At 43.2% G+C, this 24,262-nt stretch overlaps 4 protein-coding genes across 4 annotated transcripts; 1 reads left to right on the top strand and 3 right to left on the bottom strand.

The window, feature by feature from the left end:
• Window positions 1-439: 439 nt before the first annotated feature.
• On the bottom strand, window positions 440-24,262 carry LOC136435914 (DNA helicase B-like). The gene is made up of 13 exons (XM_066429628.1): window positions 24,005-24,262; window positions 12,580-12,939; window positions 12,112-12,278; window positions 9,200-10,260; window positions 8,895-9,004; window positions 8,661-8,742; window positions 8,142-8,229; window positions 7,437-7,622; window positions 7,023-7,169; window positions 3,935-4,126; window positions 3,249-3,342; window positions 2,799-2,910; window positions 440-2,362 (listed from the first exon to the last, which is right to left on the bottom strand). The coding sequence occupies exons 1-13, from the start codon at window positions 24,219-24,221 to the stop codon at window positions 1,342-1,344; spliced, it is 3,837 nt and encodes a 1,278-aa protein (XP_066285725.1). The 5' UTR covers window positions 24,222-24,262; the 3' UTR covers window positions 440-1,341.
• On the top strand, window positions 13,073-16,361 carry LOC136435902 (putative ATP-dependent DNA helicase Q1). Its single transcript, XM_066429617.1, has 3 exons — window positions 13,073-13,739; window positions 14,110-14,189; window positions 14,541-16,361. Exons 1-3 carry the CDS (start codon window positions 13,270-13,272, stop codon window positions 15,260-15,262), a joined length of 1,272 nt encoding a protein of 423 aa, XP_066285714.1. The 5' UTR covers window positions 13,073-13,269; the 3' UTR covers window positions 15,263-16,361.
• On the bottom strand, window positions 16,798-20,501 carry LOC136435891 (uncharacterized). The gene is made up of 5 exons (XM_066429606.1): window positions 19,742-20,501; window positions 19,267-19,343; window positions 18,823-19,000; window positions 18,252-18,453; window positions 16,798-18,009 (listed from the first exon to the last, which is right to left on the bottom strand). Exons 1-5 carry the CDS (start codon window positions 20,474-20,476, stop codon window positions 16,997-16,999), a joined length of 2,205 nt encoding a protein of 734 aa, XP_066285703.1. The 5' UTR covers window positions 20,477-20,501; the 3' UTR covers window positions 16,798-16,996.
• Window positions 20,567-23,627, bottom strand: LOC136438171 (uncharacterized; the record flags this gene model as incomplete). The annotated part of the gene is made up of 2 exons (XM_066432906.1): window positions 22,649-23,627; window positions 20,567-21,745 (listed from the first exon to the last, which is right to left on the bottom strand). Coding segments are annotated over exons 1-2 (1,731 nt in total), but the record flags the coding sequence as incomplete, so codon positions are not given.

Raw genomic sequence — 24,262 nt, 5'->3', positions numbered from 1 at the left:
GGACTTGAACGAATGAATCAAATGTTGCTTTAAGTGTATGGTTGACATCCTCTGTGAACCCTAAAACTGATGCGTGCATGCGAATAAAAACGTTTGACAAAAGAAAAATTATGAAATCTACATGGTCAGAAAGGTTGAACAAATGAGTAAAGACATAAGTATGGTAAACCGAATAATAGATTCTTCATTTTTGTTCTTTGACTTTGGAATTGACTTAGGCATTCTACGACATTATCCGTTTTCTGAATTTTTGTGTGCAAGTTATGGCATATATTTGCTCATTTTGCAGCTGCTTTGTACGATTTACAGTATGGTCAAAAAATATTTTTTTTGTTGTGAAAACGGACGGAAATTGATGTGCCCACGGATATCATCCATATTATATAATCAAATCAACATGGTCCAAGGAGGAACAATGAAGAAGCATGACAACACAATGTTTATATGGTAGATTAAGATTTATTTAGCTGTGGAGCTTTCTTTTTTTAATATGGAAGCAGTCATGATTTATTTGTGTACTTTTCATCATGATAAATGTATACAAACAAGTAAAATGATACGGCTTTGACTCTATAGCTAACAAGTGCCATTAGTTTGATCTGACAATTAATGCACACGTAGTTAGAATATTGCAGTTTAATGTGTTAATATTGCATTTCTGTTACCTTTTATACAAATGGCATTCAGTTACAAATCGCTAAGAAGAAAATATTCTGATGCTCAACATCCGTGAATACCTTCAAGTACGAGTATGTTATAACATGTACTGAAAATGTAAATTGCTTGACAATCTCCGACAATATCAGTTCCTCACACAAATGCAGAGGTTGTGGCTATTTATGAAATTTTTAAGTTTAATACATCATTAATACATCATTCATTTACTGACAGACAATACTACATCATAGTGGTTTGTCTTCTACATTGTATTAGGACAGTGCTGGAATATCTGCATTTTGATTTATATCACTTCCTATTACATGTACCAAAAATACTCAAAAAAATCTCCTTTGACAAATCCAGTTTGCACACCAACGTGAAAACATTACTTTCTATTTCAGAACAGTTTGTTTTAATACAAGAATACCTTTCCCCACCTATGAATGATGAAATTTATTCCACATTTGTTATTGATGATATAAAACATCATATTTTTACAAATACAATGATCTTATAAAAATTCTATGCATGATTTCATAATATAATATGTCCTGTCACTAAAAAGTGATCTGCTATTTACCATCTGAAGAGGTAGTACACTATCCTCAAGTCCATCTTATAAACCTGAGCATAATTGAATTGCAAGGTGTGGAGAAATACAAAAGGCAGTGCTATACTAACTCAGGGACGACTGGGCCTATTTGGGCTTTGTAGACTTAGCTGACTCAAGCTATTACTTGGAGAAGACTGTAGGAGTCTGGAATAGTCAGTTCTCTGCATCTTTGTGGGAGTGCTGGGGGTCAATGCCCTGTCTTCATCAGACAGTGTCCGCTTTGGAGATGTCACTTTGTTGACTCCTGTTGATGGTAGTGTGGGGGGACTAACTGTTGGCTGTGGTGTTGGTTCTGCAGCACCACTTGTGGTTCCTTCTGGTACTGCAGGAAAAGACACCCTGTGAGAAGACTCACTTTGTGCAGTGCTCCTGTCTGGTTGTGCTTTGCCATCATCTACAAACAGGTAGCGCATGCGGCGAGAACCTTTACCCCTTGTAAGCCTTGATGTTTTCGGAATTGTGATGATCGGAATCTCAGGGCTTCCAGGGCTTCCTCCAGAACTTTCCTCACGCTCCATACTCATCTGAGTGACTGTGCTTATTGTGTGGTCAGCTTGTCTTGTAGTTTCCAAGCCACTGCTTTCTTTACTTTCTGAGGGCAACCCCCTGTCTTGGTTTTCAGGCTCTGCAAACATATCTGGACTGCTATCGCCACGCTGACCATTTGTTTCATCCTCAGGTGTTGTACACTCATTTTCTGATACTTTCTTCATAGTTCTCCCTTTGTGCATTCCTGTCATCGGTACATCAACACTTGTAGCAACTTGTCCGTCCTCTGCTTCCCCTATCCACCACATCTCACTGTCTGTGAACTCCTCATCATCTAGTTCTACAAAATTGTTTGCAGACGAGATGTCGCAGTGTTCTGTAACAACTGAGCTTGACCTTTCCCCTTTGTGTTCTTGAGAGAGCCTGACTTCAGCCTCCAGTACTTCATCCACGAAACTGTCCCCCCAGTCTGACCACTGCTCACTGCTGTTCCTCCTGCTGCTGCCAGGGGTCTCTTTAGCAAGGTTTTCAGACGATGCTCTTCTCTTCTTTGCTGCTAGAGGGCTGGTAAAGGGGCTGTTCAACTCCACAAGTTTGACCCTGAATAGCAGTAAAACAACATTCCATTGAGCCATTGTTGTGATGCAGTCTGTTTAGATTGTACACAGTAAAAAGGATCAATACTTGTATTCTGACAAGATATCCTTTGTAAATACAGAAATATATGAAACATAAGAATTTTTGCAAAAAGAAATGGTGGTGTTACGCCAAATAGCAGTTACTCAAGCAACTGGATATGATTATGGAAACGGTCAGACTTTCAAGTGGCATCCACTACTTTGTGTCAGTGACACTGAGCAAGATTTGTCGATCAGAAGGCTTTAAGGATGAATTATGAATTGATATGCAAATCATGGTGTTGTTTATTAAAATAGTGTTCAAAATAATTGTCAAGGTATTACAACTTAAACCTAGGCCACGAAAAAAGAATAAGAGATAACTGAGACAATCAGAGTTATAAATCAAGTGCTCTTACATAGGTGTTCCTTGCCCTTCACCCAGAACCTTTCCTGGTTCTGAAATGGAAGTGAACTTCTCCATTTCTCCACCATCTGTTCCAGAACTGGGCCCGGCACCACTAACTTTACCTGCACACAAAACACAAACATGTTCACTCTGTCCTGTGTTTCATTATTAATACATTCATGTCACTGCTGTTAAGGTTTCTCTGCCTTCTCTGTCTTCCTACAGTATTGGTTTACCTTGGATTGTCACAACTCCACAGGAGATGACTGGTTCTGATGTTTTAATGTAGCTGTACTCAAAGCCAGGGAATCTCTCCTGGGGAAGGGGCTGTTGCACATGCGTGTTAGTGGGTCATTTAAACACTTGTTACATCTTGTTACAACTGCCATTGAAATACATGTACATTTCCGATGCCACAAGACTTTTCCATCAGGTTGAAATTATTGATAACTTTTGTTACCTGTGCACAGATCCAGTGCTGTAAAAAAACCTGTAGCCTGTGAATGTGCGTCACCAGGTCCTTTATTTGGAGGGGGCCTCCTTGGATCCAACAGCTGAAACAAGAAGGTGTTTAGATGGACAAGAGGTAGACATGGTGTGGCGATACAGTGCTTCACAGTTACTAGTACATAAGTCATGGTGATTTGTGTATAGATCATCATCATCATCTATCGACCTGTGAAGTGTGTATAGATACATGGACAAGCAATGACATTTTGTCTATTATTCCACATCCATCAAATAAGAAAATACAGAGTTGACTATCTATAACATTTGGCAATTACAGACATCTTGAAGTTAGATTCAAATTGCTTTTCAGTATTCTTGAGAAACATGGACTGGTTCTACACTTGACTACAACACATTTGTACAATTTGTTTGACGAGCAGAAACACTGTGAATTCTTTGCTATAGAACCGAACTTCAGGGCATTTTCAGGGCATAATGGACTTTAGTAGTACTACTCCTTGCTGCCTTGTGACATAGCAGAAAGGATGCAGCCCCAAATGGGATCTGAAAACATTGGCAGATGCAGAGCTGGGTTGTGTGGCAAAGAACTCAACATGTAGTACACGTGATATCTCAACCCAATGAAGCTTTATACAGTTAGCAGAGAAACCAAACACTGTATGATGAGATTTTTACCTTGACCAGGAAATTGCGCAAGTGAGTGTTCCTGAAAATGGGTAGAGTCTGGACAGACGTGCTGAGCGCCCCGGGAGACGTCACCACGTACACCTCCTTCTTCCCACGCGTCACCGCCGTGTACACGTGCTGCCAGTTCTGGTGACGGGTGGGCGTCCCGACAACGTACAGCACCGTGTCAGACTCAGAACCCTTCAAACATAGAAAAGGGGTGTTAATGAGTTTTACCAAAAGGCTAACATCTTAATGCATGTGATATGACTGTATTTCCCAAGTTGCCATGACAAGAGGTAAGAATTTTTTGGTTGGACCTATCATAAGTGAAGTATCAAGAGAAATATAATCTTAAATATCAAATCGCCAGAAATGAAATATTGCTACTGGAGTCATAGACTTACACTAGAAAGGCAACATTTGCGAGCAAATACAGCATGTTTAGCCATACTCCTCGCCATGCAAAAAATGGACTCTCCCAAAATAACAATGGACCATTCTAAAATACTTGCACTAAAAAAATGAATCACCCCAGTCCAAAATTGAGTCTTCCAGTAGCACCTCAACACAATATGGACCAGTCCACAACCATATCCACTAATTGATTAACAAATACACTTCTGCTAAAAAATGGACTTTTTCATAATCATTCCAGCTCAAAATTGAAAGAAATAATTAAAGAATCCTCCCCTTGCAAGAATGGGATATTCCGTGCCATTTCCATGTAAACCAGTCGAAAAATATCCGCTGAAAATTACACTCTTGCGCATAATCAACCCAGTTCAAAATTGAATTAAAAAAGATCAACCCCAGGGAAGAATGAAGTTTTCCATAGTATACATATGAAGATTTGACAGGAGACGAAGGAAATGACCAAAAACAACATATTTGAGTCAATTCAAAGTCACCGAGAGGGTTTTAATAAAATATTTGTAATATGTTTGAACTATTTTGATTAAAAGAATGTCTAAGTCACAATAGTTCTAAAGTGTTCAAACAATTAGAATTGAAACTTATAACATGTTTGAACTTATTTCACATACGTTGGAAACATTTCGAACGTAACTACACAAAAATCTCTTTATTTAGAACAGTTTCAAACCATCTATCCAAATGTTTCAATGTTCGAACAATTTGTAACAAAAGATTTTCACAATTGCCCTCATAAACGAAGGTGCTAAGTCCTCCTGTGTGTTTCTGCCTATTTTCGGTGGCCGCGCTAGACCACCAGCGGATTTGTTTTGACGGAGCGTCACCCGCGCGCGACGATGTACACTGTACGGCACCGCTAATATCCGGCATTTTCCCGCTCCAAAACACTCCACAAGACCCACGTTTTTAGTGTTTTGCCTCTTGTGCAACACGATTCGATTTGCATTACTAACGGGACGAAAATGATAGAAAAAATTCACCCCGTCCCGGCGTCCGTCCCAAAAACATGAACGACATGAAAATATATTTTCTTACAGATTCAATCACGAAAATCAACAGCATGGGATTCCAAATTTTCGCAACGGCCGACCATTTATCATGGTTGAACTTCCTTCCAAGGCGTGCGATAGATAAACATTCCCGGCACATAATAGTCACTAGTACCAGACTAACGCAAGCTCATGATGATAATAGGGAGAAAGTTTGTCAGTGAAGTTTGGCCACCAGAGGGTACATTCATTTAACGTTACAAGCTAGCGCAAAGGGGCGAATCATTGACCTTACCGGGGACTGACTCTACTGGCCTAATCATTCCTTTTTTGCCGAATTCTACGATCCATACGCCCGTACGTAGGACATGTAGGAAGGCCTGGTGGTGGACGCTACACATCACGGGAGACGCGTGTTGGTCCGAGACAGACAGCGGCGTGCTTTCGATCGCGTAGCGGCGACGCACCGCTGCGACAACGTGCGGGACCAAAACGCCTGTCCCCAGTGAGACCATGTGTTTTGCGCGGCATGCCCCGAATCCGCATTGCTGAATGTAGCCCGATTCATAGAGGTCTATTTTGTAAGCATTATTTCATGTACCCCTCAGCGTGAGAATTCCTTGTGCAACACTTCGCTACATTATATGTTTAAGTTTCCCCGCGCACCGCCTACCACCCGCCTTTGATCATGTATGAAGTCGGCGGCAGAGTGAGATCATCAATCAATTTTGACAGGAGTGTCGCGCCAGTCTGAGGAGAAACGATCTCCCGTGTTGTGTTGAAGAATTTGGAGTTTGAAAATATCTGGAATAACTAATGCTAGAATAAACATTCACAAAATCATTGATTTAACTTGTTTTCTGTTATAAAATTTCCTAAACTGCAATTTAACCACTGAGTTTAAGGGAACATGGTGTTTTCCCGATAATCACGTTAAATGTTTATGTCCGGTCTTTCCTCCTCGTAAGCAAACTTCCAGCTTGGCCAGGTGCAAGGACTTGGGGTCAATGACCTGTAGGTCATATGTAGTATTGAAAGTGACAGAAGTGGCAAATATTGTCAAGAAAGCCCAAAATAAATCGTTTTGAATATATGTATGCCAAAAATGGGAATGTAGTCCTTTAAATATTTGTTCAAGCCACATATACAGCAAATTTCAGGTCATTCGGTTGAAATACCAGGGCGCAGGAGGCCAAGATATGCTAAAAATAGCCTAAAAACCTCAATAAAATCACTTTCAAGGTCAATATCACAAAAAGGAAAAGAACGCACATTGGTTTTTGCCTACATTACCTCTGTACCAAATTTCAGGTCATTTGGTCAAAAAATGACAGAGATGAATCGATTTGAAGATTTGACAGGAGGAGAAGAAGAAGAAGAAGAAACATGAGAGAAAACAATATGTTTAGCCATACTTATGGCTAAACATAATGATGTAAATTAAGCCTGTCTACCATGACCACTCAAGCCAAGGGACTTGAAAGAAATGGTTGGGACTCTTTTACCAAAAGTTTGGTTCAATGAGAAAATACTCAAAGGGATTGCAACAAAAATGGCAACAAAGGCCAGATGGTCATCAGTACAGGTTTGACTATAAGCATTTGCAAGCTCTGCCCCCATAAAAAAAGTCATTAATGCGACATTCAACGTAATTTACTGCCAGCACTTCTGACCTGGTAGGTGTGGATAGTTCTGGCCCATGCATGCTTGAGTCCTCCTTTGGACTTAACCTCATGGTAGTCGACCTTGATTTGCCGCTCAAGGTCATCCAAGGTTAGCCAGCGCCTTGACTTGCCTTTCTCTGAGATATGAGTCGTGTCCTACATTATTCAATGGGAGACAGGAGTAGTGTGACTCAGTGTGCACTTTGTACCATCAAGCCTGGGTAGAAAATCAGGTTTTTCAAAACTTGCATGTTTGTGTATTGATGAATCTATTACCACCAGCACCAGGGTTGAAAATACTTTAGGTAAATCTGTAAGGGTTAGGCTATTATGAACTCAGTGGACAATCTGGAAAAGACGACAAATATAGCTTAAGACACAAAACCAAAAACAACTGGAACTTCAGTAGAACGTTGAGCTCACCTCTACAATGAAGAAGATCTCCCCATTGCACAATCTGACATCGTTTCCAGATTTCTTTGATTTTTGCCCTTTCTCTTTTCCTTCCTCTTTGTCTTTTTCTTCCTCTTTCTCAGGTTGAGGTGTGACACTGGGGTCGACATACAGACTGATATTGGCATTTTTTGTGCAGCACACCTTGTCTCCTACCTGTGAGGGAATATAAGAGGGTACAGTTTGCAGTTGTTCAAATGTTCTGTGTTTTTTTTTTAAATTCTGTGGTTTAGTGTTGTTCTGTCCTTGTAGCTTAATTGATAGTAGCCTCACAGTTGAGCTCCTGGTTCCAATTAGTTGGTAACTGAGAGACCCTGGTTTGAATCCAGGGAAGGAAATCCTGGTTGGAGCTGCATTCACTTTTTGGCAGAGAGGTAAAATGGGGGTCCTGTGATCAACGAGGTGCTTCGAGCATGTTAGAGGGCACCACAGCAGTCTCATTACAAACATGGGTACCTACTGGCTGTACTTCAGATGTATTGAATTGGGCATGGTGTCAACAATAAAATAAATGGATAAAAAGAGAAAATTTGTGACAAAATGTCAATATCAGCAATATTAGTAGATCTCTTTTCTTTTAATGAGGTATTCAGATACCCAGTGGAATTGTGTTAGCAGATGTTGCTTCATGTTAAGAAAACAAACTTACTGTAGACAAGAGAATTTATAGCCTACCTGAAACCAGCTACGGTTCTTGGCATTTTTTATGCAGTGTTGAGAATAGTGCTTACAGCAGACTTCATTGATAATGTTGCAGTCCTTCCTGTATGGCAAGATCATGTCTATTTTAGCTTGAAATATTCATTCATACTAGCACAAGTCCATGCAGGATAGCATGCTACCAGAGCTGTTTCTAGAAGTGTCCTGGGTAATGTAACCTTGTACAGTAGGCTTTCACACCTACATACAGTTACTGGGGATATAATACCATTCTTGTTATGAGAAGAATAGCCTTTTCAGATGTGTGTGTGAACAAGAAAAACTCACCTATATATCAAATTTCAATTGTACCACAGTCTTTGTCAAGGACTGAATCCACCCCTTCTAACAAACTATGAAGTTACTTTATGCAGTGGATTCATTCCTTGACAAACACAGTCAAAAATTTGGTCAAATTCTTGTGTTGTAAAGTTCGGTTGAAGATGGCTTCTTCATGTTGAATTCTACCAAAGCTAATGAACTTTCAAGCCTAACCTGCGAAAGGCAACAAACTGTGAAGTCTTGTGGTCGTTTGCACGGCCGTTCTGCAGAAGACGAGTCACAACACTGCTTAACACTGCAAAACGAACAAACAAACAAACAGTTAATACCATATTTCACAACAATGTACAAGTATGCAAAGTCTGAACTTTTTTATACAGGCTTTAGATATGGAATTCGAAATGAGCTTACAGTGTAAGGAAATAATGAAATTACTGTTGCACTTACTGTCCTCCCTGTCAACTCTGACCTCGTGAAAATGCCTTTCTTGATCAAACTCAGGGAGTCTCTGTTGTGAGATCAGTGTTGCATTGTCCACAATCAACTTGGACTCTGATCTGAAAACAAAAGGTAAGTCAGCCTCTGCATTGTTTGGATACAGAGCGTTTTAAGAAATATACTCATTCATTCAAAATCCAGTTTATCGTCTATTGTTCCTTGTCTCACGAGTGTTAGATAGGTGTCTATATTTTTAGATATGTACTGTACTTACAACCTATATTTCATTTGCAAGACGAGAGACGAATCCACACCTGTGATTGGTCCTCAGCTTGATGCTCCAGCCAATGGGAGCCAAGGAATGGTACATGTCAGTGAGGAAGTTACCAGGCTCTATAGATGGCAGCTGTTCAACATCCCCCAGTAACACCAGCTTCTGTAGGCAGGAGTGCTTCAAAAGGATACCAAACAAGGTGGAAAAAGTCTGCACAGACACAAGACTGCTCTCATCAACTACCAATGCTCGCACATCCCCGAATTTCCATCCATCACCCTTCCGATTCCTGTAAGACCAGATGACTTGGTGTAGAGTGAATGCTTTCAGGCCTGTACGCTTCCCGAGAAGATGAGCGGCTTTTCCCGTGGGAGCGGTCAGTAGGATCGCTCCGATTGAGTCCTCTTTCTCGTACTTTCCTGATCGACTCACGGTAGCTTGGCTACCCTCTGGTATGCCTTCACCTCCAGCACCCTCCTGGTCTTCCTGGCTGTTTTCCATGTCTTCCAGCCCTGACAGACTGTCGGTCTCATTCAGACACCTTTCTTCTTCACGTTCGGCTGCTGCCTCCTCCTCAAGAATCTGCCTGTGTGCAACTTTGAACACCTTGCTGACAACATAGGTCTTTCCACACCCTCCTTTCCCGGACATGACAGTCACAGGATTCTTGCAGATAAACTCAGCTGCCCTCTTTTGGTCTTCATCTTCTCCAAAGACTCCTTGAAGATCATCAGAATCTATCATCCACTTGCTTATCTTGTCTTTCTCAAGAAGCTCTCCAATACCACCTTTGATATTGTTTTCGTAGTCATAGTACCTCTTCAAAGAAACTTTCCCTTCTAACTGAACTGTGATCTTGTTGTCCACCAAAAACTGCAAAGCTTTGACCCTGTCTACGATATTGTGGTCTCCAAAAGTCCGCCGGTGGAGGGCTTTCTCGTATACAAAGGTGTGTCCTTCCCTGCGGCATTTGGACTTGATAAAGTCGTAGATGTAGATGGCATCCTTCTCTGCTGGTGGAAACCTCTCCAGTAGATTACAGTGTTTGAAGGCATCTAGCGTCGCCTCACAGCCAATGAATCGATGCTCCCAATACATGATCTGAAAAAAAAAACATTATACATATATCAGTCACCTACTTAGTAATAGCCTTGTCCATGAAGTTCAAGACCACTCACGCACCCCCGGGTGACACCCTTGTGCACAAGGGGGATGTGCTGAAGGCCCTTTACTTCATTTCGAGGTGCTCCATCGAAATACTGAAGGACGATGTCGTGGTAGCTATATTAGGTGAGTGTTCGCAAAGAAAGGTTCCATTATAGATCTCTTTTCTTATAAGCAAAATCATAATGTAATTGCTAATCAGGGCTAGCTAGCAACTCTTAGCAAGCACAACTAGGCTAAGTTACAAAATGCCACTGACACAAACTGGGATTATCAGAATCTGTAAATGAATGATGTCATGTGTCAATAGTATTACTTGTATCTATCCAGGCTGTGAATGACTGGAATGCTCTACCGCAGTCAGTGTTAGAATCAAAAACTGTTAACAACTTCAAATCCACATCAAGCTAGAGTCAAGATGGGGATACTACAAGCAGTACCTTCATTCCCGAAGATGGTATCTGGGGATTAGAGCAACCAGTGTTCTCGCCAGCGCCCGTCCTCCCGTCATTTGACGGGTTTTTGTCGCTCATGACGGACAAAATTTTTGCCCAACCCGTCATTTTTAATGGACAAAAATCGGTGTGTAAAGATATTTAGACAGAGTTTAGAATTTTGCAAAAACTCCAGAGGATCACCGGAAGTTCGTGACGAGGGCGATCTAGATCATTTCTAATGCCCGCCGGCGACAACCCCAGCCACACACAAAGAGCGCCGTGTTGGATATTTGGTGGCCGCCGATTCGGCGGCATGCGCCGCCCTCCCCACAGTTTTGGCTGGTCGCATCGGGCTAACGTTTATTTCTGTTTTGTCCCTCTCGGTTCACCGTCAGCTATTGTTATCAAAGAAGCCTAAAAATTCAGAAATATTCCTATAGCTAGGCTTTCTGTAATCTGTAAAACATTATTAAAGTTTCAAGCCGCGGAGGCTGAGTTGAATGCGCTTTCTTCCCATAAGAAATGGTAAACAGGCGTCAGATATTCTATTCCACCAATCACAATGCGTCGTCTCCGTCGCGTCAAGAAATACCGACCAATGACATGCGAGTCTCGCTACTCGCGTGATTTCAGCTAAGCGTGAATTTGCAAGATGTTAGGGGAATGGCGGGGATCGCAAGGATCGCACGACGAAGCGGCTGTTGGAAGGCTTGACTCGACAACTTTTGAAGACATTCAGTGCAGTTACCAGAGAAATTAACCGTGGAAAACATGGGAGAAAAAAATGGACGTCTTTATGGCGTTCTTTCTCAAAGTAGGGTGTCAAATTCCTCATTATGTTCAATAATTACAGGGAGCATACGGGACAAGTGTTGAAAAATTTTAGTTTTGCCGACTTATTCTGTGTGAATTTTTTGTAGGACGTAGATACGTAATAAAGTTTTGTTGTGCTTGATTTTCTTTTCTTTGCCGATTGTATACAACATAGAAATGTAGCTTGTGTGTGAACATTCGATCTTACCGCGATGATCGACGGCACGCCTCCCCCAAAATTAAGCGGCGGCCTTGTGTAATTTTTCACCGAAAGAGATGTCATTAAACTAAGCTTATTCTACCAAGAAATTTGCCCCTCAAAATGCAGGAAATAGCGTTTCAGAGGGTCTAGATTCCAAAATTTTCCGGGGGAGAATACCCCCGGACCCCCCTAGGATGGTCACGCCTCCGGCGCGACGCCTCGCGCCTTCGGCGCTCAATATGTTCTTCCCGACAGGAAAATTGAAATGACGGGTAAAAATTTCAGGCTGGCGAGAACACTGAGAGCAACCCAACAACACGTTTCACAAGAACTTACCGGCCCAAAGCCAAGTTTCCATGGCTCCTGTGCAGTTACTGTGTCCAGGACTTTTAGCCTTTCTTCTTTAGACAACAGTAGTCCGTAGAACCTCTTGGGTAGCAGCTTGGGACCAAAGCGTAGCCAAGTGGGGGCCAGCAGTGCCCGGGACTCTTCTCTACCCGTAACTAATAAATCAAGCATAAAATGCATAAAATTACAACTTTGCACATAACATGTCATCAGTCCTTTAAAAAAATTACTTAACAACAATTCTTTATTGTCTAAAAGCTACATAGCCAAAACAAGTACAAAGGTACAGGTTAGAAAAGTTTGAGGGATGCTGCATGGGGAGTCTTAACAATGTTTTATGCTAAATTCAGGAAGGCAATGGGCCGTATGTAAATACTGATATCGTCCCTAGTCTATTGAAGCAGTACCAAAAAATTACCATTGTGAAGTTTTGAAGAAGAAAAAAGTACCACTTACAGTTTATGAGCGAAAGCATTTGTTTCGAAACTGCCTCTGTAGTCTCATCTAACTTGCCATATTGTTCCACTATATCACACAGGTTCTCAAAGTTCAGCGGCTGCTCTTGGAGTGATGGCTCTGCCTGCAGAGCGTTGTGAAATGCTTCTATGTGCTGAGGGTGGACGTCATACTTCTTCATGAAGAGTAGGATTAGATCCTTAGAAGGGTTCTTGTTGAGTCGGTACTCGGGATAACCGGTCGTCAGGTACATGTTTCCTCCGCTTTTACGACATTCCACGCTCAAGTCCCACCATGGATCCTGCAGTGGGAACCTCCCCTTCACTCGGTGGACTCTTCCAAACTTGTCCCTCACATGGACTGTGCATTAAAAAATACATGTTAATGTTAGATATTATCATAAGGGGCAATAGATACAGATAAACACACATATGCACTTTTTTTTGGGGGGGGGGTAATGCTACAAAATTGGGTTTCAGATGATACTAGCCTGGAATCCATCCTATTTAGCTTTCGGCCGCTACCCAAGCTCCGCTGCGCTACCCAAGCTCCGCTGCCTGGCCAAATAGTCTGGGCGCCGTTAGCATTCAAACGATTTACATTTGCATATTCGCCCCAAATACGTGCGAGGATTGTGATTGGCTACTTGCACAGGGCCCTTTGGCGGCGAGGTCTTGTATCATCATCAACATGGCTGCCGCTATGGTTGATAGCCGTGTGGACTCCGCGATCGCTTCAGTTTTAGAGGATTTGGACGGCATTACGTCGCTCAAACCCGAACAAGTCGATGCTTTAAAGGCTTTTGTCAATGGAAGAGATGTTTTGGCACTCTTGCCCACCGGGTTTGGCAAAAGTTTGATTTACCAGATCGCCCCGCTGGTGTGGAAGAAGTTGGGTCGCACAAACCCCATTGTTATTGTTGTGTCCCCGCTCGTGGCGTTAATGGAGGACCAGGTTCGGGAGGCAGCCAAACTTGGAGTTAAAGCAGTTCAGCTCGGAAATGATGACGAAGGGATCATGAGGGGAGACTATCAGCTTGTGTATGGTGGCCCCGAGCGGTGGGTGCTTCAGGACAAGTGGAGGGAAATGTTGTCATCTGCAGTATACAACGAAAACCTCGCAGGGATCGTGGTGGACGAAGTCCATGTTACGTACAAATGGTAACGACGCCTCTCAAATTTTAGCGTGTTTTTTTCCTAACAAACGCATGTAACGCATTTAACATTTATCTTAAACGTAATTTTACTTTCCAAAGTACATCCCTTGGCTTTCTTTTTGGCTTTCTTTTCGGCTGTCCGTGATGTAACATTTGCATGTGTCAGGGCAGTGATTAGGTGCTAATCGGTGCAAAAAATTCATTTGCATTATTAATGTTTGAGTACCTCCTTTTTAGTACGCTTTGCGGTGATGGAAAATAGAATTTATGTACCCCCCTCCCGGCCCCTCATTCTCTAATACACCTTACTCATTTAATGTATAGTGACAATTTCTGGTGACAATATATTTACAATATATATTTTTCTCAACTAGGGGCAATGGGTCGAAGGGAAAGCCGGCGTTCAGGGAAGCCTTTAGCAGACTGGGAGAATTGAGATCCCTTGTTAAAGAAGGTGAGTGAATAACTGCCATACGCTAATAAAAGGCTCATTGTCATATTATGTTTCTCTAATTTTGATCATTGAAATGTTTACCATTCCTCTACTTATGTCATTGTTGTTGACATTTCTTGTCAGTTCTAAGGTGGGAGTCCCCTAACTCTGTCTCAGGCCGGGGTTTGAGAACAGTACCTCCATCCTTTCTTGCTAGTTGTCGCTAGTAGTACTATACATACCATCATACAGGTATTTGTTACTTTCTGTATGTTTGTTGTTTTAAAAAGGATCGAAACTGACTACTTATATACCTTGAGGCTTGACAACAACATACAATACTAATAATAATATATACATTCATTCACGCAGGAACACCAATCCTGGCGCTTACTGCATCAGCCGAACTTCAGTCAGTGCAGAGGGTGAAGATGATGCTAAATATGGATGAAGCTCATGTTGTGAAAGCTAGTCCTAACAGGCTGAACATAAGATTGGGTCTTGTTCCCATCCCTTATGACAAGATGGTTTGTCTTGACTGGGTTATAAACAAGATTCGCAACGAAGGGCTGGATATGGAGTGTATCATTATTTACTGTAGATCCTTGAAAGCTGTTGGGAAAGTGTTTTGCCATGTGAAATCAGAACTGGGAAAGGATGCATGGGCAGGTGGAAAGAAATCCAAAAACATGCTGATTGGAATGTACCATAGTGCTACGCTAGAGAAGTACAAGGAGAGAGTTGTTAAGTCTCTACTTGGAACTGGCAGCTGTAGAGTTGTGGTAGCCACCACTGCCTTGGGTATGGGGGTCAATTTTAAGAATGTGGGTAAGATTGTTCTATATGGGCCTCCTGAGGACACAGAGAATATTCTGCAGATGGTAGGCAGAGCAGGCCGCGATGGCAAAGACGCTCATGCCGTGATGTATTATTATCGCCAGCAGCTCATTAAGGTTGATAAAGATGTGAAAGGGTTTGTAGAGGGAAAGGAGGAAACTTGTATCAGGAAGCGCCTGTACTGTAATTTTGAAGACAGTCCCGTTTCTGTACAGCCAGGCCATAACTGCTGCACCAGTTGTCACCGCATGTGTTAGTGTACAGACTCAGTGTGTCCTGTCTCCTTCCCACAGTACGAATCTTTTCAAAATGTACTGAAGTTACCAGTGCGATCAAGGGAAGTAACTGAGAGAGACAAAGATCTTGTACGAGAGCTTATGTATCAGTACAAGGCTTCCCTGTCTGATCATAGCGTGTCACTCATGACTACGGATGTAGAATGTACAGGCTTTGGTGAAGAATTGATCGAATCTGTTGTAGAACATTCCTGCTTTATCTTTACATTGGACTATGTGAAGAGAACCCAACCGGTGTTCAGTAAAAGACACGCCCAGGCAATTTTGCTCATAGTGGGAGAAGTGTTTGAAGACATTCACGATATAAAAATGCAGTTAGGTGTTTGCCCTGGTCCAAAAGCTGTAGAATCAGAGGAGGAAATTGTAATCGACTACAGCTACTCTGATCACTTTGATGGTGGTCTCGCCGTCTCTGACAATGAGAGTGATGATGACTGGGTCCTCTACGAGTATTTCTCAGAAGAAGATTAGTCCTCCCCTATATATTGTGTAGTTGTTAATGTTTTCCAGAAGTCGCATTTGATCATGTTCGTTCTCCTGGTTGCAACAATTGTTTATGGTATTGCGAGACCTAACTGCATCTTCATATATGTTCTACGTTTTGTACCGCATTGTAAACATTGTACAAAGTATATTGTATGTAGGTACCTTGCATTTGAGCCGAATTGTATGTATAAATACTCAACGTGTGCGACCCCATCTGTTATTTCTGTCCTACATGTAAAATCATTACAGAACACTCAAGAATGAATTTCAGTTTGTCAATGTAACTTTTGTGTTTTTATGCGAAGTTATAAAACGTCCACACAAAAATGATAGCTGGTACATTTGTATGTTGCACAACGCCGCTACTCTGTGAAAATATACCTGACCTTGTTATAAGAAGAAAGCATATGGTTTTTACAATCTTTACTGAAGCATCTTGACATCGAAAATGTACCTTTTACCAGTCATAATCACACGTGTTACATGTCTATGAATGGGGCTACATTGTGAACACTGCATGGACATCCCATCAATATGTATGTGTAAATAGTGAATACAATCTACTTCACATTTGTGACTGCATCTGTTATCTCTGTCCTACATGTAGAATCATTACAGACCATAGTCAAGACCTAACTTCAGTTTGTTGAGGTAGCTTTTGTGTTTTTACATGAAGTAATAACAACAGTTTAAATACACAAGTTAAAATATAAGCTGGTATGTCACAGTGATACTCTGTGAAAACAAACTCGGCCTTGTTACAAGAAGAAAGAACATTGTTTGTACAATCTTTACTGAATCATCTTGACATCAAAAGGTACCTGTTCCTTTTACCCTCCATAATCGCACCTTCGGGTTTTAAACATAAAAAACACAGATATCACAGTAAATGCCATCTAGGAGAAAAACAATATTCTCTATGAAAACAAACTCGGCCTTGTTACAAGAAGAAAAAACACTGTTCGTACAATCTTTACTGAATCATCTTGACATCAAAAGGTACCTGTTCATTTTACCCGCCATAATCGCACCTTCGGGTTTTAAACACAGATGTCACAGATGTCACAACGTAATATGCTATCTAGGAGAAAAACAATGTTACAGCAGCAATGCCTGTAAAATAAAGACCCACTGCAATACAGTACACTTCTTCCAGCAGTACAAAAGGTAAAAAACCTAAATGAGAAGAGCACATCCAGAAGGTGGAATTTAGACATCAGTGTGGTATTTCTTGTTCCACAATCTGAACCTCCCCTTCATCCAATCTGCCATGGGCTTGTACTTTAACTTACTCAAAAGATTCCTGTTGAAAGAAGGGAAAGCATCGAATGACCGGCCAGGAACAATAGCCAACAGGTCAGCTCCCCTGATTTCTTCCAACAGGAGTTTCACATCATCTTCCACACTGGCAGAGTGGTGATAGCCAGAGGGCTTCTTTACTCCCAGAGTTCTGTCCTGATTAGTCATTAACTGGTCAAGACAGTGCAGACTGCGACTCACTCTGGATGCACTCTGCTCATTTAGGTTTGGCCCCATGTTCTTAAGAAAACTCTTCAAGAAGTTGTTGAGATGTTCCAACCTTAAATCCAGGGAAATGTTGCGACCCACCCCCCCTGACCGGTTGAAGAATCTATTCCATGTTAGCTGGTGAGCCTTGTAGGGAGACAGGATGGAGGCGATCTGCACTTTCATTAGCAAGCAGCTGTAGGCATACTGTGTATGACCATATGCTCTGTAATACAAGAGAGCATATGAATACAGCCGCTGCAGTCGCTCTCCATCCCCCTCCTTGACACTATCCCTCATATTGCGTAGCAGTAAGCCCAAGGAGAGACGTGATAGTGTGTAATTTCTTTTGAAGTCCTCACTCTCCTTGCTCTCCTTGGGCTTGTCAGAGGGCACATCTTCTGGTGCTGGTGTAGGTGTGGGTGTAGGAGGCACATTAAGGCCACCATGGACATTAACCTCATGTTTGTCCCTCCCTGTTGGGAAGAGGTACACTCTCTCACAACCTGGATAACGGCATGGATGAGAGGGACATTCTTTAGGGTAAAATGAATCCTTGACACATCTTGTCAAGTTCCCTAGAATGTCCCCCTCTTCCATCATAACAAACTTATCCACCACTGCACCTACCAGGGTAGTCAACCACTGACGCCGCTGTTCCTTACTGGCCTGTGCCAACGTCTCAGGGTCAGGGAAATCCCCTTTTGTTGGCATGTCTGCAAATGAAATGGAAATAAACCACATGAGAAAGACATGGTGAAGAGCTTGAACATGACTGCAGACCAATAACTTACTTGTATATCATGAAGCAATGTATCATTACAGGACAAAAATCTTGAGAACTACCTGAAAAAATATCATTACTGAAACTCTGCCACAGAATGACTGCTGACATAGAAAAATTCATAAGACACTGTATGCTTCAATACTGGTATGTTTGAAAATAAACTACACATACCCTCCAGTGTCTCCATTCCAAAGTGCTCCATTGTTGCTGCAAGTATGATGGCGTCTACTTCCGTATCGACATGCTGCTTGTACGCATTATAGTCCTGATGCGGGCCCTTCTTGGCGTTTGAGGCTTTCAGCTTGTTCATGTTTGAGCACATGGTCCCATGCTCCTTGGCGGATTTCTCGGAATAGAAGATCCGACGGTCAATCTGGAAAACAATCGCTCCTGATGTTATAGTTTAAGCCACTTCAAATTAATGTGAAGAAACTATCAACATTAAATAAGAAACTGGACGTATCACTAAGTCTACATCTATATTGTATCCATAAGGATTAGGTAGACAGATACACGAAGTACAACTAACCTATTGAAAAGTCTATGGAAGTTCTGGCAGGGGAGGTGGACTACTCAACCCTTCAATGAAATCTGCTTTATGATAGCAACATAAACATACAATGTAACTAAATTCAGGACATCCACATCAGATAAACTTTGAAATTATCACCAAGCTTAATCCATTATACTAGGTAAATAGAGTAAAGGTATAATATTAAACTGATAAACGATATACATGTACCTCATAAAAGTTTCGGATTCCGTGCCAATCCTCGTACTTGAAATCCAGCCCTTCTAACCTGTCTTCAGGGTTGTCACCATCCTGAAAGGCCCACTGGATGTTGCGTGAGTTTCCCTCAGTTAGTCTGTCTCCCCCAGCAAAGATGGGGCAGAGTTCCCCCTCCCGTCTAGGGACATACCTGGAAAACATTAAGGTACTGTCAATCATCTTGTAAACCAAAAAGTCCACCTGCATGTCAATATGACCCGACTGGGAGGACCTAATTTCCATAACTTGGTTCCATATATTTCTCACCAACCATGGGTCTGGTAAATGTCATGTTTAACTCATTTCAAAATTTCCGGACATTCTAAACAGAAGCATTATATATTGCCAAGCTTAAAAAATGTGTAACACAGTTGTTAGCATTATTGGCAGTTTGATGGACCGTTAAATATTACTTACTCCTTCTGCAGGTGAAGCAAAATGTCCACAAGATCCCCCGTGACATTTTCGTCTTTGAAGAGGAGCCCCAGTGGTACCTGGAGAAGCAAAAGGGAAATTTTTGTCATTATTGATTATTCTCAGAAACATGACATGAGGTCGCCATTAGCATAATTTAGTGTCAGGTGAACTCACCTTTTCTAAAGGTACCTACATCTTAAATATAACATCCTAACATTGTAACATAAGGTACATATAACTTTCTGCAATACTATTAGTAGACCTACCACCGCACATCTACTTGGTTTTTGGCAGAAGAAGAAAGAAGAAGCTTAAGAAGAAGAAGGCAAGCGAACACAGTATATTCCCTCTCTTGAGGGGAATATAAATAGTGGGAAAACGTCAAGATAGGCATAGTAAGAGGTCCAGATTGAATATGATTTATCAGCTACTTATGCTTGAACTATACATAATGTATTCTTATTTTTTAACTAACCTCTACTGACTTCTCTGCCATCACCTCGCTGTACTGGTGGGGGATGTGACGGACCACGACGTCCTGGAAGGGTTTGAAGGCTTTGCAGTATTTGGTGACGGTTCGACTGCACAAGACGATGGTCTCTTTTCTGTAGAATACCTGTGTGTGATGAGTTGGCAGGACTTCATCCAGGTCAATGTCAGGTAGAGGCTTTGTAGCACCGCTGTTTGGAAGGTGGTGGGGATTAACTTTGTCTTGTACTGCCATGTGATGTGTCCAGTTGTAGAGTTTGTTGTGCTGGTTCACTGTTTGGTGGTGGGTCTTGCCTTGGAAGTTTAGATTGTCAAAAATAATGCTGAATGAAGGAGGTGGGCGGGGGGGACTGCTTGGTGGTGGTGGTGAGCTTGTGATGTTCAGCCTTCCCAAGTCTAGACCGGCCAGTTCCTCATCAGTAACAACACATTGAAAGCTGCCCATGGCCTGGCTCTCCTCAGGGGTGACTTCAGTAGGATGGGGGTCCTGGTTTCCTCCAGCGGTGACAGTGGGGGTGCTTGACACTGGGATGGGAGCACTGGGTCCCTCCATTGGAGACACTGCCACTGGGATGGGAGCACTGGGTCCCTCCATTGGAGACACTGCCACCGGGATGGGAGCACTGGGTCCCTCCATTGGAGACACTGCCACTGGGATGGGAGCACTGGGTCCCTCCATTGGAGACACTGCCACTGGGATGGGAGCACTGGGTCCCTCCATTGGAGACACTGCCACCGGGATGGGAGCACTGGGTCCCTCCATTTGAGACACTGCCACCGGGATGGGAGCACTGGGTCCCTCCATTTGAGACACTGCCACCGGGATGGGAGCACTGGGTCCCTCCATTGTAGACACTGCCACTGGGATGGGAGCACTGGGTCCCTCCATTGGAGACACTGCCACTGGGATGGGAGCACTGGGTCCCTCCATTGGAGACACTGCCACTGGGATGGGAGCACTGGGTCCCTCCATTGGAGACACTGCCACCGGGATGGGAGCACTGGGTCCCTCCATTGGAGACACTGCCACTGGGATGGGAGCACTGGGTCCCTCCATTGGAGACACTGCCACCGGGATGGGAGCACTGGGTCCCTCCATTTGAGACACTGCCACCGGGATGGGAGCACTGGGTCCCTCCATTGGAGACACTGCCACCGGGATGGGAGCACTGGGTCCCTCCATTGGAGACACTGCCACTGGGATGGGAGCACTGGGTCCCTCCATTGGAGACACTGCCACCGGGATGGGAGCACTGGGTCCCTCCATTGGAGACACTGCCACCGGGATGGGAGCACTGGGTCCCTCCATTGGAGACACTGCCACCGGGATGGGAGCACTGGGTCCCTCCATTGGAGACACTGCCACTGGGATGGGAGCACTGGGTCCCTCCATTGGAGACACTGGGATGGGAGTGTGATTGTATTGTTCTATTGCCTCTCGCCAGAGCCTTACTGGGATGTCATGGTCTTCAGACATCTCTTTCTGCTTCTTAATGGCATGCTTGTGGGATGTTGTTATGCCCATCTTACAGAGCCTGTCAAAGGCAGATCTCTTCACACCGCCATGTTGTAGTATGGAGTTGATGACGTACGCCACCGCTGACAATCTGGCATCCTTACCTCTCAGTATGATGGAGGCAGCCACGCAAGTATGGATTGTTGACTCGTCGCCAACAGTGGAAAGCACGGAATGTAGAATTGGTGCTCTCGACTTCAGCTCCTGCTCCATCTCATCATAGGAGAAAACCTGGAGGTCTGCTGGTGACGTCTTGCGAAGTAGGCTGGGTCCGTTTGCTGTTGCCATCATGGCAGTGACTTCCATCCGTAGTTTCGACAGGAGCTGAAGCAGGATCTCTGATGACAGGATGGGATGAGACATCATGAGCTTTGCACTTGACTTCAGTTTTCCCTTTGCAATGTTCTCTACCACTCCTGCAAGACTTTTGTCACAGGGATAGTTGTGCATCCCACTGGGGTAGGTAATGGTGACCTGGATGGGTAATCAAACAACAACATAGACATGTAACATCAATGCACTCATACTATCTTTGGCTCACCTCTTATCTACTAAAAACTAGCTTAACACAAATTGCACTTGAGATATAGGCAGGGCATGTCCTAAACACTTACAATTTGCCTTAAGATATGTCATATAACTGCCACAAAAGGTTTTCTGAGATGAAAATGAAACAAATTGCTTACATTTATGTGGAAACCAACAAACTCCTGGGCCATAAATCAGCATGTGTACAGGTCAGAGGTGGGGAGGGGGGGATATAGAACATATATGGCTTATGCATTAAGCCCTTTTGTAGATATCCCAAGGTGCTATCACGAATATCCTTTAAAAGCCTTACTCTGAGTCTTAGCTTATTGCTAGCTCTTCATATAGCATATTCCATTTATCTGCAGCTGACCAAAAAAAATGATTTCTTTAAACTTTTTTGTCGAAGAATAAAACAAATTGAGTAAAATGCTGCAAGTTGTTGACAACACTGTCCTCCTAAATCTTAGAACTTAGACATAAACTCACCTTGGTTTTACAATGGCAAAAGATTTAGACATGGGATAACAATCACCAGCAGTGTACATTTGTTCTTCACACAAGGGCCACATAGGTGACAGCAAGAAGTAATTCACAAGTAATTCTGTGACTCGCCACCTGTCAAACACCCAACACAGCTGAAGCTAAAGGGTACTAAATTGTAGTCTAGCTACGTTCATTTTTTAAAGTTTTCATAAAAGTTGTTGCCAAAAAAATTACCAGAAATGTTACCCTTTCAACAAAGTGCCATGAAATGGCGAATCCACAACAATGAAAGTGACGACATTCTATCCTCGACGCCATGTGTGTATGACATTCACAAGGAAAACAACACAAGAGAAAACATACCGTTGTATCGCTGACTCGACCTGGAATAATGGCAAGACTCTTTCGGTGACGGGGGCCTGTGTTTTGTCCCGATTCTTCAGTCGGGAGGGGGGCGTCCTCTCGGCCGCAGGCGTTGCTTCGTGATGCCGAGGCCGATGCTTGAGTCGCCGGTGTTGTTGCCTTTGCCGGTGTGCTGAGAAGTCTTTTCTTTGACTCTCTTGGAGTTTTGGCAGGTGACTCTCTGCAGCGCTTCGCGGACGTGGGAGTCCGGGCTTGTTCGCCAAGTTCAGCCTTTTTCCACCCCTCCACCCTTTCCAGGCATGTTCGAACCTTCTCCATGTGGCGGATGCACGTAGAGCACATCCGATATGACTTGGTCTTATCATGCTCGTCGCACTTTACTCCGATTGACTTGAGAAGAGTGTCGTGAAGTATCTGCCCTTTTTTGTTAACAGCGAAAATGGGCTGGGCGTGCTCTATCTGACCGTTGATTCTCGTGTTGATGCCACAAAATCTACAGAAGTCATTCAAGCCTGAGACCCATGACTTCTTGGGCTTTCCCCGCCGTGACATCGCCGTCTCTGTCTGTATCTGACAAATTTTCCTCCCCGGCCCATTGTAAGAAGTATCACCAAGGTGCTAATCACAACCTCCATGGTTCTTTTCGGATTTGGACGGAAATACGGCGCAAAAAGAACCATCTAAACTACTTCGCTGTTTACTGCGAACCAGCCCTGCGAATTTTCCCGGGAGCCGACCCCTGCACCAAAACACTCGGTCACGTGAAAAAATACTGCATGGTGATTGGACTACCGCGCGGCGGGGTCATCCAATCGGCAGTAACCACTCCCAGGGCGGGCCACTTGAGTTAGCTGATTACGTGACGTCATTGCCAATCGTTTGAATGCTAACGGCGCCCAGACTATTTGGCCAGGCAGCGGAGCTTGGGTAGCGCAGCGGAGCTTGGGTAGCGGCCGAAAGCTAAATAGGATGGATTCCAGGCTAAGATTATACCGGGTATTGCAAATTATGAAATTCTTTATGTAGACTTTTACATAGTTATACAAAGCCCTGGAGGGGGGCAAATTATCATTATGTGCTTGCAAGACAATGTTCATGTATTAAACCAAAGAGGTTTTATATATAAAACCTCCTTGATTAAACAAGTTGCAGCTGAAATTTTCTCCTCTCCTCCTCTAGATCCCTGCCCCTGTTGGGGTCATATGGGGGTCACAGTACTTTGAGAAAATGAAACAAGATCAGCGATGAACTGAGCCATACATCATTGATCACATCCCACCAAGGACATTATATAGGTCCTTGATCCCACCTAACAAAGTATGCAAAGCTGCAAAGCGGATCGAGAGCACAGCGTACCTAGCTGGTTGCAGAGGCGTTTTGGCGCAGCGACAGAGACGCCTGCGTTTGCATCGTCGATTTCGTTCATATCCAGCCACTGCATGTCCCCGTCCTCATCATCGTCCGATCCAGAGTCGTCTGCAACATCAGGGGCATTGGCAAGTTCGCCTTTAGGGACGATAAAACCGTTTAAAACGGTCAAACTGTTCCAGCTACGTTTGGATGGACCCGCCATTTTGTTGTTGACGCCGCCTCTCGCACCGCATCCAAACGTGA

This window comes from Branchiostoma lanceolatum, chromosome 1, assembly GCF_035083965.1.
Source record: "Branchiostoma lanceolatum isolate klBraLanc5 chromosome 1, klBraLanc5.hap2, whole genome shotgun sequence".
NCBI lineage: Eukaryota > Metazoa > Chordata > Leptocardii > Amphioxiformes > Branchiostomatidae > Branchiostoma > Branchiostoma lanceolatum.
The sequence above is the reverse complement of the archived record's forward strand: the minus strand, read 5'-3'. Positions and strand labels throughout refer to the sequence as shown.